The sequence below is a fragment of the Vigna angularis genome, chromosome 9 (assembly GCF_016808095.1).
Source record: "Vigna angularis cultivar LongXiaoDou No.4 chromosome 9, ASM1680809v1, whole genome shotgun sequence".
Lineage (NCBI taxonomy): Eukaryota > Viridiplantae > Streptophyta > Magnoliopsida > Fabales > Fabaceae > Vigna > Vigna angularis.
Window position 1 is genome coordinate 25370242 of NC_068978.1, and position 14237 is coordinate 25384478.

At 32.9% G+C, this 14237-nt stretch overlaps 2 protein-coding genes across 8 annotated transcripts; both read left to right on the forward strand.

Annotated features, from left to right (window-relative positions):
- Nucleotides 1-2789: 2789 nt before the first annotated feature.
- Nucleotides 2790-7321, forward strand: LOC128193997 (uncharacterized). Of its 7 annotated transcripts, XR_008245210.1 has the most exons (4): nucleotides 5570-5890; nucleotides 5978-6183; nucleotides 6319-6377; nucleotides 7076-7321. XR_008245210.1 is itself a non-coding variant. In XM_052868324.1 (2 exons), the coding sequence occupies exons 1-2, from the start codon at nucleotides 5597-5599 to the stop codon at nucleotides 7115-7117; spliced, it is 336 nt and encodes a 111-aa protein (XP_052724284.1). In that variant the 5' UTR covers nucleotides 5570-5596; the 3' UTR covers nucleotides 7118-7321. The 7 variants fall into 7 exon arrangements, 1 of the variants encoding a protein (XP_052724284.1); XR_008245212.1 differs by lacking the exons at nucleotides 5570-5890; nucleotides 5978-6183; nucleotides 6319-6377 and adding exons at nucleotides 2790-3050; nucleotides 3858-3996; XR_008245211.1 differs by lacking the exons at nucleotides 5570-5890; nucleotides 5978-6183; nucleotides 6319-6377 and adding exons at nucleotides 3162-3536; nucleotides 3858-3996.
- On the forward strand, nucleotides 4441-5109 carry LOC128193996 (uncharacterized). Its single transcript, XM_052868323.1, has 2 exons — nucleotides 4441-4540; nucleotides 4631-5109. Exons 1-2 carry the CDS (start codon nucleotides 4529-4531, stop codon nucleotides 5096-5098), a joined length of 480 nt encoding a protein of 159 aa, XP_052724283.1. The 5' UTR covers nucleotides 4441-4528; the 3' UTR covers nucleotides 5099-5109.
- Nucleotides 7322-14237: the final 6916 nt, after the last annotated feature.

Genomic DNA, 14237 nt, shown 5'->3' on the forward strand with positions numbered 1-14237 from the left:
GACACTCAAATGCGTGTTGGAGGGCATAGGAAAAAATGTACCATTTGCCGTCATACAAAGCACAACAGGAATAACTGCCCTTTACGGCCCCAACTAGTAGAAGCAAACCACCCACCAGAAGCAACCCAGCCACCAGAACCAACCCAGCCAACACAAACAACCCAGTCACCAGAAACAACACAACCAACCCAGCCACCTCCAACTTCCCAATCATCCCGTCCACCAAAATTCAGAGTCAGAAGAAAAGATAGATAGATAGATGAATTGGTTTATTATGTATTGTACTGTCTTTATTTTGGTAACAGACATGTATTGTCTTTTTAGATGAACTGGAGGTTATATGTATTCAATATCATGTACTTTGGTGACAAACCTGTACTGCCTTTATTTAATGAATCAAAGTGCTTTCATCATGTTTTGGTCAAAGCTTGTATTTAGATTTGTAATATGTGCCATTAGTCCTCAGTCATATGCATTATTGGGTTGACCTGTTTCAACATTTTTAAACCAAATGGGGGACTGATTCGAACATTTTCTACATTGCATTGCATAACTGATGTTACACCAACCAAAACACCTTCGCATTGTCAACGTACTTTTTTCAAGCATCCAAATACATAACAGGTATTAAGCCAACTTATAACAAACACCCAAATTCACGATCTAACTAAATCAACCTAACCACAACTTCAAAATTACAAGGTCAACCACAATACACACACACAAAGCTACAACTAACAACTTCATCATTTTCTGGATTTTCTGCAAATCCTTCACTGCATTTTCCAGCTCACTTATTCTCTTCAGAATTGTGCAATCTTTTTTATCCACATTGTCTTCACAACACCACTTGAAAAAGTTACAGCAGCTCCCAATTGAAGATCCGCCCTGTTATTCACCATGTTAGGGAATCTATGAACAAATGCATCAAATCAACTTAAGAAAACATTAACTGAGAAGGGTATACTTCAAACCTTGTAATGAGGACAACCCCAAAAATTTCTCCCAGCATTCTTCGTAGTTCTGGCCACTTTCATTACTGCAATATCACCACAGTAACAAGTAGGGATTAACCCACCTCCCCTACAACCACCACCATGGGACGAACGAGAAGATCCTTTGGCCCAGCTTTTCGAAAACGAAGAACACCCTTGGGAACCCATTCTCAATCCTCAAAGACCAATTCGAATACCCAAACCAAACCCTAACACTCAGAATTTTAATCACTGCCCACTGCCACGTTCTCAGTTAATGAAAAACACTGTCATTGCCATGTTACGAAGGTAAAAAGCCACGTTGCACACAGCAGTCCACGCTGTTAGCAGGATCGTTAAATATTTAACACCGTGACCAAAAAGGATTAAATTGGACACTTTTTTCACAACATGGGACCACATTGAACTTTTTGAAAAAGGTAGGACGAAATTGAATATTTCTCTTATAAAGAGGGACAAAAGGAGGTATTAAGCCTTAAAATATTAATTGTAAATAAACCTACATATGTACAATACAAATATTGTCCAAAAGATTGTAAAATGACATTACATTGTAGACAAACCTATATATATACTACTAAATTGTCGTCAAGTTTCTATAAGTCATTAACACTTAAAAGAAAAGAAGTTCACTTGGTTTTAATTTCTTTCATGTTTGTACCTTCCAATGGGGATGAATCACTAAATATCTATAAATAAAATAATATTGTAATTCACAATTAAATAAGTATTTAGTCAGTTTTTTTATTACCTTATTCCATGAATCAATAATGTTTGTATATATAATCATGTGCAAGTGTTTCATGACGTAATATCCACACTCATAGTTCCTTAATTGACGTTGCCACTGCAAATTAAATACAAAGAATTACAACATGTTTATATTAAAACTTAAATTGTAAAAAGACATATAAATTACGTTAGGTGTCATTATTTGCATCTTCTTCCTAGATACTAGAACCTTGAATGAGCTTCCAAAGACCTCATTCAACTTAAGATCAACATAACTAAAGTGATTCTTAAGTAAATGTGGAGAGAAGACAAATATAACAAAAACATATAATCTGGCATACATCTAAGTTCGTTTGGGTCTCCGCATTAGCTTTTTGGACGCTGGAGATAGTGAGGGAGGTGAGGTTCTGGAGCACAAATTCCTTGGTTTGATTACGAATAAATTTTTCTACGTCAAAAACTCTTAATTTTAAAAAAAAATCCACATAATAAAATATTTTTACATCAGCGTGCACCATGTCAACAACTGTAAACGGCTTTAGTGAAAACTTAACGGACAGAACTTAATTGACTCAATTTTATGGATCCAATTGAGACCGAAAAAAAAAGCAATGACTCACTTGAGATTGACCAACAAATATGAAGATCAAATGAAGATTTAAACCTTATTATTATTATTATTATAAAAAATAAAAGAATAAATTAAATTGCAAAAATTTATAAATAAAATAAAGAAGCTTAACAGATTTTTTTCAATTTTTTTATTTTAATTTACTTTTTTATTTTTTATTTAATAATAATTATTATTATATTGTTATTATTAATATTATTCTAGGGACAAATCGACCTATCCTACTTAATCCTCGTAAACACATTATATTAGTAAAAATAATAATAAATTAATTACTTATTCACATTTTAAAGTATTGAAATTCAAAAAGAATACTTTGACACGGCCAAAGTTTTTGACATTCATATGACACGCGGTGGGGCCCAAATTTTGTGAATGTACAGAAGGGTGATATTGTCATTTACCCTCTAAATTAAACGTTGCGTTTTATTTAGGGTGCTCTCTGTATTCAGTTTTCCAGTTTGTCTGATTTCACATTTTGGAAGAGCTCTTCGTGCTTTGCTAGGGTTGGGGGTGATAGAGAAGCGGAGAAGTGGAAGAGCGTGCTGTGGTAGGGTTCGGTTGATAGAGAAGGCGAGAACTCCACGAGTGCCACTTAATCAGAGGGTGTATGGTTCTTCTTTAGCGTGCTGTGGTAGGGTTCGGTTGATAGAGAAGGTGAGAACTCCATGGGTGCCACTTAATCGGAGGGTGTATGGTTCTTCTTTCTTTCTTCTTTTGTCATGATTTTTGTATTTTTCCATTTGTATTTGCTTCATTTTGGTGAACCGTAGACTAAAGGGGGCAAGGTGGTCTGAGGGAGAGTTGCGGTAGGGATAACACTAAATTCTCAATCCGTGACGAGCATTGAGAGAAGACGGTTTGGGGAGTTATCTCTGTCTAATTTGAAAACTGTGTTTGAATGTCTAATTTGGCATATTATTTTGGTTAGTTTCCCTGTTTGACAAATTTGATTGTCCTGTATTGTAAACTAATATTGATTTATGACAAATCTGGTTTGCTTGATTTGTAACTTGTGTCGTGCCTGATGCGTGCGAAATGCAATGCTGGTTTTCGGAGGGATGCATTTTATTAGAGGTGGTTGTCAATGTCTGAAAAAGGGATACCTATTAAGGATTGTAACCAACGAGGGAGTTGATTGAAGTGGAATATTTACATTTGGTTTCTCCCCTGAATAGGTAGCTGTTGAGAGTGAATTTCTGTAGTGCTTGAGTATTTCTCACATTGAATCATCCAATATTTATAAGCTTTTGAGTAAAATTAGTTTGAATTTTTGGATTTTATCATCTGAAAACCCTTATTTGTATACCTGTTTAGTTTGGTTTTCAGATGGTAACAATGAAAGCAATTTTAGTGTTCCTCTTTGAACATTGTATGCATTTCTCCCTTTTGTTTTATTTTTTCTTCTGTATGGTTTATACAATGTCATCAACATCTTCTTGAATTAGTTCAAATGCACGTCCACTGGCAACTAACTTTTTGCATTCTCTTCATGATAGGTGGCTGCACTTGTTCCTAAAGGTGATGTTGATGGTGAAATGGGTGATGCTCACATGAATTGATGAGTCAGGCACTTAGAAAATTGAGGCATGCCTTATCATAGACATAACATATCTCTTTTCCATCCTTTTTTTCAAGGTAGTAACTATCATAATTATTGAGCCTCGTTAGATAGAATGTGCAGACTTGGATTTTTTGCTATGTAGAAAAAGAATATGGGAATTATTTCCATTAATTGAAATTTGTAATTATGCATTGGCCATGCGTTTGTAATTATTTGTATAAAATTTGTTGTAATCAAGTTTTCTCTCATTTAATATAAACAAACGAAATTTATTGTTTGATAATGCTTTAAAATATGTATATTTGTAATATAAAAAAACACTCTGTAATATTGTGAAATTTATTTAATTAATTTTAATAATGTTGGATGTATTTTCTATGCACAACCACCATGGTTCTTATAAGTTGGATGTATTTTTGGTATATGAGTGGCAGATGAAATTGAGTAGGTTGAAAATATAATTATTATATAAGGTTTACGAATGTGATTTTGTTGTGAGAGATGTGTCTATATATGTCTTCCAGTTAAATATTTTATGGCTTGAAGTCTAAGTTTTTTATTTTATGGACATGCAGTCAAAGCATAGAGATAGTTGGAACAGTCATTATGGAAGAACAGGTTTGAATGCACATGATGATTTTTTGTGTTTAAAATTGATTTCCTGAAGTGGTCTATTTGACTTTTTGAATTGTTTACTTTGATATATAGGTTTATGCACGACATTCATGCAGGACAAAATACTTGGCACATGTGAATACATTATTAACGGATGTGCAGAAGACGTTTATACAAAGAACTCCTTTTGGATGGCTACTGTCCATTGATGTGGAAGCCAAAATGAGTAGGACACTACTTATAGAATTGTGTAGTAGATGGTCAGAGAGGAGGGGTGGGTTTGAAGTTAGGTCTGTCTTTATTCCATTCACCAAGTTAGACGTTTGCTTAGGTTTAGGTGTTAGGGTTAATGGAGACATGTTTAAGTTGTTTAAAGAGGAAGTTGATTGTTATAGTAGAAGATTGTTTGATACAAATGATGTAACTATACATCATGTTTATGAAGAGCTTCAAAAGCATATAAAAGGGGATGAAGTGGCTGATGTTTGTAGATTGTATTTGTTGCTAGGGTTGACTGAGTTTTTGTTTCCAAATAGAGGTGGAAAAGTTCATTTTGGTTGATTTGAATTATTAGATGATTTTTCATGTATGGGAAAGTATAACGGGGGGGGGGGGTGTTATTTATGAGTATTTGGTTTCTAGTTTGTGTGATGCTGCATTGTGTGTAAGGAAGAGACAAAAAAGATCACACTTTCATGTGGTTGGTTGTGTATTTGCATTACAGGTATATTTTGGTTGTAGTAAGAAAATTTTTTGTGTTACAATTTATAATTGTTAGTTAATGGAAATTGAATTTTGTATGTAACAGATGTGGGCAATGGAACATGTTTTATTCGGTCAGAAGAAGTTGGCTAAAAGAAAAAGTTGTTTACCTAGAATTCTTCATTGGATTCATGTTAAGGTTGGTGAAGCAGAAGTTGAAAAAGCCTTTTTGTGTAATGAAGTGAGTTGAAAATAGCTTCTAGTAATTACTTGTTATGTAATTTGTATTCATTTTAATATGATTTGTTTGTTTTTTTTTTATAGATGATTATTGAGGTATATGTAACCAAGGAAGAGATGGCTACTGAAATTGTTAAAGAAACCTTAGATGGTCATCATAATGCTAGAGTGAAGCAGAACTACGGAAGGAAATCTTTAGCTGATATTGTTGCTGAAAATGAAGCTCTGCGTGCTATCATTGGTGACCAAGAGGCATCCATTGCCGAGCTTGAGAAATTAGTAGAGAAGCTACAAATGTTTGCTGCACAAAAGAGGCAACAGTCTGCTGATGTTGGGAACTGTTATTCAAATAAAGATTATGACATGGTAGTTGATGGTTTTGGGACCACTAATTCAGAGGAAGATTATGAGGTATTACTTTCATCTGTTGGGAAGTCAAATTCTAAGAAAGAATTACAAATGCAAGGTGATGATGTTGAGAAGTCGAATTTTGAGAAGGTTTTTGACATTACACCTGATGCTGATGGAAAAAGTGTCCATGAAGAGAGTGGTGATGTTTTAGGTAATGAATAGATGGATATTGAAAAATCTAACATGTACACGCGTTTAAAAGCTCAACCTAGGAAGCGTGTGAAAAGTCTAGCTTTGAAAACCCCTTGGACAAGGTTAGATAGGAAAAATGCCAGGCACTAATCAAATAAAGGGTAAGGATTCATTCTTTAAATAATTTGAAGTATTTAGTGGTTATGTCATTCCTGCAATAGTATCGCTTATCAGCCTTGTATGTCAGTTGTACATTCTATTGTTGATACATGTTCTTTTATGTCCTTCTTCTTTAGGTAGGTGCGTTTCATGGTTAAGCACTCACATCTATCCATGGTTTCAGATGAAGTCAGTAGTACATCCTTACTTTTACTCTTTAAATTTTTGTTCAATCGTACAAGAACATATGTTTAAGAAAGGGATTGCATTTGTTTGTCTTTCTAATTATTTTCTTTTACTTGGTTGGGCGGATGGGTTTTCAAATAGATTATATCAGTGACTTTAGATAATTAGTATAAAAGATATCGTTGAAGATTGGATATTGTCTTTTTAGGTACAATATCTGTCACTTTAATTTTCTTGTATGTGCCAAAATGAGTTCATACTTGATGGCTATTTCGGATTTAGGTGAGCAGGAGTGAGGCTTAACAGTGGGAGGAAAACAGGGAGGGGGGAGGTGTCATTCCATTTCTTATGTCTAGGTTTTGTTTTCTCAAACTCAAATCATTCATCCAGTGGATCTGCTTTTGAATTTGGAATATTGTTCCAGTATGATGTCAAGTTTATTCGTTATATGGACAAGATGCCTCAGTTAAAATCACTTAAAAATGTATTAATCTGTGAAAGGAAATACTGCCATGCATTTGAGCTGTTGATTGATTCTAGGTGTTGGCGTACATGTTTGACGTGAACATGTCTCCTCTGTTGATTTGTTGCTGCTTGTTTCATAAGCCATTCATATTGACTTATATTTTCTTTGATACTTTGCTATCAGGGGATTTAAACATTCTGATTTTATTTTTGCTATGAGTTCTCACTTTAGCTGATATACAGGTATGCCTTAGGATGGAGGGGTGGAAGCTGGTATGCAACTAAGAAGTTCAGAAAGGAGCAAATGAAAATGCTAGGACAGATTACACCTAGAAGATGGCAATTTCTTGGGAAGATAAAACCTAAAGGGTTGCAATTCCAATTCCTTAGAAGGAACCTTACAAAACTCAAATTATCTGATAGTGCCATGAAAACATCTAAGTCAAGTATAAAGGATGCAGCTACTACACATGTTACTGGAAAATCCAATTAGTATACTACTATAAAATGGTTCTTAAAGCAACAATATTTATTCAGATGGCTGGAAAATCCAATTAGTATACTACTATAAAACAATTTCTGAAGTACTAATGTTAGTTCAATCAATGTGTTGCTGCATTAAGTGTTGATGTAATATATGCAATGTTCGAAGATTGATATCATGTTCCTTTATTATGCATCCTGACAATGTAGAAATGATGGAAGTGTAATGTGATATAATTATGTTCAATTGTTTTAAGACATGTCCTTTAATTAAATAAGTTTCAAGTCTTGGTACACACCTTACAATTTCAAAACAAATATTGAATAATCCGTGTTGTTCTTTGAGAGACTGACGTGTTATACAGTTCCACTATTCCCTTCTATTCCCTTGTTGCAGTAAGTGGTTGCTCACTAAGTCCTATGTGGTGGTTTGTGAAATAGTTTTTGTACAAGAATAAAAGTTGTTTAATTCATTATGAATAATCACATTTCTTAGGTGCAGTAAGCGTTATCTACTAAGTTCTCTGTGCTTATTTATGAAGGAGGTTTTGTAGAACAATAGAAGTGGTTTAATTGGATATGAATCATTCATTTGTTAGGTGCAGTAAGTGGTTATATACTAAGTCGTATGTGGTTATTTATGAACGACGTTATGAACAAGAATATAATTCGTTTAATTGAATATCAATCATTAATTTCTTATGTGCAGTAAGTGGATATGTACTATATTATATGTGCTTATTTGTGAAAGAGGTTTAGAACAAGAATAGAAGTGGTCTATTTCAATATGAATAATCCCTTTTTTTAGGTACAGTAGGTGGTTATTTAGTAAGTTGTATGTGGTTATATTTGAAAGATGTTCTGAACACGAATACAATTGATTTAATTGGATATCAATCATTCATTTCTTAGGTGCAGTAAGTGGTTATATGCTGAGTTGTATGTGGTTATTTATGAAAGAGCTTCTAAACAAGCATATAATTGGTTTAATTGAATATCAATCATTCATTTCTTAGGTGCAGTAAGTGGTTATGTACTATGTTATATGTGGATATTTGTGAAAGAGGTTCTGAACAAAATAAGAAGTGGTTCAATTGGATATCAATCATTCATTTCTTAGCTGCAGTAAGTGGTTATCTACTAAGTTGTGTGTGGTTATTTATGAAAGAGCTTACGAACCAGAATATAATTGGTTTAATTGAATATCAATCAATCATTTCTTAGGTGCAGTAAGTGGTTATGTACTATGTTATATGTGGATATTTCTAAGAGATGTTCTGAACACGAATACAATTGATTTAATTGGATATCAATCATTCATTTCTTACGTGCAGTAAGTGGTTATATACTAAGTTCTATGTGGTTATTTATGAAAGAGCTTCTGAACAAGAATATAATTGGTTTAATTGAATATCAATCATTCATTTCTTAGGTGCAGTAAGTGGTTATGTAGTATGTTATATGTGATTATTTGTGAAAGAGGTTATGAACAAGAATACAAGTGGTTTAATTGGATATCAATCATTCATTTCTTAGTTGCAGTAAGTGGTTATCTACTAAGTTGTGTGTGGTTATTTATGAAAGAGGTTACGAACCAGAATATAATTGGTTTAATTGAATATCAATCATTCATTTCTTAGGTGTAGTAAGTGGTTATGTACTATGTTATATGTGGATATTTGTGAAAGAGGTTTTGAACAAGAAAAGAAGTGGTTCAATTGGATATCAATCATTCATTTCTTAGTTGTAGTAAGTGGTTATCTACTAAGTTGTGTGTGGTTATTTATGAAAGAGGTTACGAACCAGAATATAATTGGTTTAATTGAATATCAATCATTCATTTCTTAGGTGCAGTAAGTGGTTATGTACTATGTTATATGTTGATATTTCTAAGAGATGTTCTGAACACGAATACAATTGATTTAATTGGATATCAATCATTCATTTCTTACGTGCAGTAAGTGGTTATATGCTAAGTTCTTTGTGGTTATTTATGAAAGAGCTTCTGAACAAGAATATAATTGGTTTAATTGAATATCAATCATTCATTTCTTAGGTGCAGTAAGTGGTTATGTAGTATGTTATATGTGGTTATTTGTGAAAGAGGTTCTGAACAAGAGTACAAGTGGTTTAATTGGATATCAATCATTCATTTCTTAGTTGCAGTAAGTGGTTATCTACTAAGTTGTATGTGGTTATTTATGAAAGAGGTTACGAACCAGATATAATTGGTTTAATTGAATATCAATAATTGATTTCTTAGGTCCAATAAGTGCTTATGTACTATGTTGTATATGGTTATTTTTTAAAGAGTTTCTCAACACCAATAAAAGTGGTTTATTTTAATATCAATCATCACATTTCTTAGGACAAATTTCATTAATATGGTTGGTAGCCAAACTTGTATGAATAAACAAACTTAATTTTCATCAAAATACCATTTTATAAGCAATAATAAAATTCATCAACATTAAATAGTACAACATATTCTTCATTACATAAACTAAACAACTTTAAAACTAGTAACGTTAATTGAATCCTAATCAATCATATTTTGTGGACATTCTATTGAAAATGTACATTAATTGTTCCCCTACTTCAATGTATTGAAGTTGCTGATGTTGTCCTACTTCATGCCTTAATCAATGCCTAAAGGATCCCATCCCACATTTCTGCAATACCCTTGTACGATGAACATTATCTTCGTGTAATACCCACTGACAAACCATTTGTTCTCGCAGAACTTGTAATTGTTCCTACAATAACAATACTCTTGTTAAATTTTACACTAAAAAACGTTTTATCATAAATCATATTTAAACATATACATAAATCATACTAACCATTGTGTAATCGGACATTTTTTTCCCATCAAATTTAGGTCTATGATCCCATAACTCAATATACCTTATGACCAATATACCACAATCATACCTACAAATTAAACAAATATTATAAAGTGATCATATGACACAACTTAATAAATTGTCAACACCAGCAAGTTCACTAACGTATTTGGTTGCACAAGCAAATCTTCTTCGATCACTTTCAATTCCTGCTCCTTACAGTTTGAGTCTATGTCAATCATATTGAATAATTCTTGCAAAGTGGCAACCTTACAAATTGATATTGAACACATTCAATACTCTTGTAAATCTTCTATTGTAACAGTAAAGTGCACTTAAAACAATAACAATACAACAAAATATGTCTTACCATAACCTTGTCAATACTTTTTCTACGCCGCCTTTTGTGATCAAGAGAATCCAAAATAAACATTTCTCTTGATTGACAGTTTACAGCATAGCACCACCAATGGTCATCACCAACAGTGGGCACAAATAACTAAAGAACCACAACCACAAACATCAATACATTGAAGAACACATGGTATGATAAACCTATAACAAAACACATATACTTATAAATTCAGATGTTAACAACACATTTAATGGAAATGATTGAGGTTGGAAGAAATGATGATAATCTGTTGCTGGCAATGCTTCTCGCTTTTTTTTGGGAATCTTCATTCTCTCCATAACCATTGTCTAAAAAATTTCATCCATAAAATTGGTTCAAACAATTCAATCCTTAAATACGCCAATAAGTAATATCAACAACTACAAAGCTTTATCATTCAACAATTTAATCCTTACATATCGCAAAAAATGGATTTAAACAACACCGTTTAATCGTTCCAGATATTTGCAATTGATTATACACAATCATCCCAGCGGCAGACAACATAACCTACACCAAAAGTTCATCAAAGTTATACACTCACATAATTGGTTGTTATACAACAAGTTTTGGTTCATTACACAACTTACCATGTTATCAATTTTTCCACGTGGTCGTAAGCATTTGAAGTCTGCTATGGTCAACATGTTGTTTGACACCTCCAAAAGTACTCTACATACAACACAATTTCATGATAATGTTCATTTCAAACACAATTATAAATCATAAAATATATATATATATATATATATATATATATATAAACATTGTTTTGTGTATAACTTACTCAGCACCATCATTACAAAGCCCTGAAGTGCAAGTTCTGTAAACATTTGAAAAAACAATGTTCTCATTTATGGAGGGTCCCTCCACACCCCCATCCACAAAATTGACAACAGCCAAATCTCTTGCTTTGTCATCTGTCGAAGGCCCTTCCATACCATCATTAAAAGATGGCATCTCATTCAAAACCTCTTCTTCCAACCGTCTTATACTTCTTTGTAACTCCAGAAGGCGTTCTGCATGCTTATCAACCCTTGTCCTCAAGAGCCTTTGCTCTTCGACAACTCTAGCAAAGTCAAAGTTGTCATTGTAGGACTTACTATTAGTCTCCCCAATAGAACCAAGTGATTCCTTGATTTCCTCATTCTGAAATTGTTCTTCACTCAAATGGAAATCCCATAATATCTTCAAAAACAAATACAATTTTACATAAAGAACAAATAATATCAAGGCAATAACACGACAAATGTAACCAAAATATCAAACAAATGGAATTACCTCAGTGCGTTCAGAAGTTGATATTATTTTTCTCCTTTTATCTTTAATTACAATCCAATGAAGAATTCGAGGATAAATACTCCTACCTCTAATATCATACAAACTTATGTGTTCCACAACCCATAACTACAAAGTTCATCAAAATAGTTCAAATTTTTTCGACAAAAAATACACATTTATTTTGTAACAATTAAATAAATAATTGTTAAAACACACCTGTAATACTGTTGCACAACCAGTTATGTGTATAGCATCATGGTATGTTTTGCGATTGTATTTATCCGCTGCCCGATTCAAACTACTTTTTATCAAACTATATACAGCATCACCCCAGTTGTATATATTTAGTTCATCAATGTTATCTAATTTACTAAAAGGGACACTGTTTATCACATTACTATTCCTAGGAAAATAAAATATTCCAAATGTTAACAATATATACAACCTACAATAATTGTCAACATTTTTTTTTGTTTTAAATTTCTTATCCCTCAACTTTTCCATTATAGTCAAACTTGTTATGTCCTCATCCCTAAAAAAGTTATTAACAATGCCACCGACATCATTTTCTAGATTAAAAGTTTGACCAGAATTTGACAAACCTAAAAAAACACACACATCCTCAACTGTAAAAGGGACTAAATTCTCCCTAATCCTAAAAGCCTTATGTACGACATCCCACCTACTAATTAATTCTACAAGAATGGGGCTAGAAATAACGATATTGTCCACCAAATCGACTAAAAATTTAAAAGGTGTCGACTTTATTCTTTCCTTATGAAAGGATGACAGGGAAGCATTTAATTCAACTATAGGTTGGGTTTGCACTCGGTGCCTAACTCTAACTGTACCCTGCAAGTATAAACCAAACCATATCTTAGTATAATAAATGCAACAATCTACCTAATAAATATTAAATTGAAACAATTACAGCATACTTACAGGTTCATTAACTTCTCTGTCCATATCACTATATCCTGCACATTTTACCAAACACAATCAACATCATTGTATAATGAGAGTGACAAGTTCAATTTAATATATTGGTAAAATAATATGTATTTAACTCATTCATATCATCAGATTTTTCACTCAATTATCCAAAACAACACATTATTCACATTGCAATCACCTAAGGACAACATTACACACCAAACAATATAAAGGCAGTACCAATGCATAAAACATATCCCTTTCATTTTCATACATCTGTGCATGTTCAAACATATTTTACAGACATCCCCAATTCAACCTTTCATCCCATGCACCATAACATAGAGTCATATAATGTACAAAGCATATTTTATCATGCACTCTACTTTATACAATATCTAATATGTCTTAACAAAACATAATCATGGAATCAGGTTCATGTATAAGTCTACTTATCTCATTTAAGCAGTCATTTTATTAAAACATGTTTTTGTATAAGGGTACAACAAAGCATAATTAAGGTCAACACAATCACTCCATCCAACATTAGAGTCTTAAAGTTAGATTAACAACACCCAACCCTTTAACACCCATCATAATAACACAAGTAATATTAGCATTACTATACATCTTTAAAACACCATTTCGAAGTAATATTAAAATTTGAACATTGACCACTTACTGTACCAAAAAATACAATGTATCTAACTAATGCATGCATAACTAACCATATCACCACTTACTGCACCAAAAAATGTGAACATTGATATTGAATATAAAAACTTCTACAGTTGTACAAAACCTGATTTACAAATAACCACATCCGACTAACAAGATAACCAGTTAATGCAGCTCACTACTCAACTAATGCATGCATATAGTGGAACTGTAATATTAAAATACTACCAACTACATACGCGACTTATGGTACAGATCAAACTACCATACCACGAACAATACGGAACGTGTAATAATAAAGTGGTTGGTCAGACTAGAGAGGTTTCTTAATGAAGAGGGAAGTGGTAAGAGCCCGTTAGATGTGAGGGGAGAATATTTTCATCTGATTCTGTTTGGGAGTGGAAGAAGAGGTTGTCCTAGAACCTCACTGGCTTAGCAAGTTGTACAGACCAACCATGCTCCTATGATTCAGTGCTTTGAATGAAAGGTTAAAGGACAAAATGAGACTGTTGACATGGAAGACAAACCTGGGTTAACTCAATCAAGGGCTCATCCATTGCTTTCTGTTCCCTTGCCTAGGCTTAATCCTTTTCCTCCCCTGTCATATACTCTTCACCATAAATTTCACATATCCCATCTATGCTTTTCAAAATGAAAAGGTTTATTCCAAAGTTAACTTTGTTATTCAATTAGAACTAAGATTCCGTTCTTGTTATACAAACCTTTTTTATGTATTGAAGGGTCTCATTGTTTCTAAGGGTCACATTGTCTCATTGAGTATAAAAAACTT

Coding starts and splice junctions, on each gene's coding strand:
- LOC128193997 (XM_052868324.1), top strand. CDS start 5,597: ATGGCTACTGAAATTGTTAAAGAAACCTTAGATGGTCATCATAATGCT. Junction 5,891..7,075: donor ATTCAGAGGAAGATTATGAG/GTATTACTTTCA, acceptor GCTGATATACAG/GTATGCCTTAGGATGGAGGG.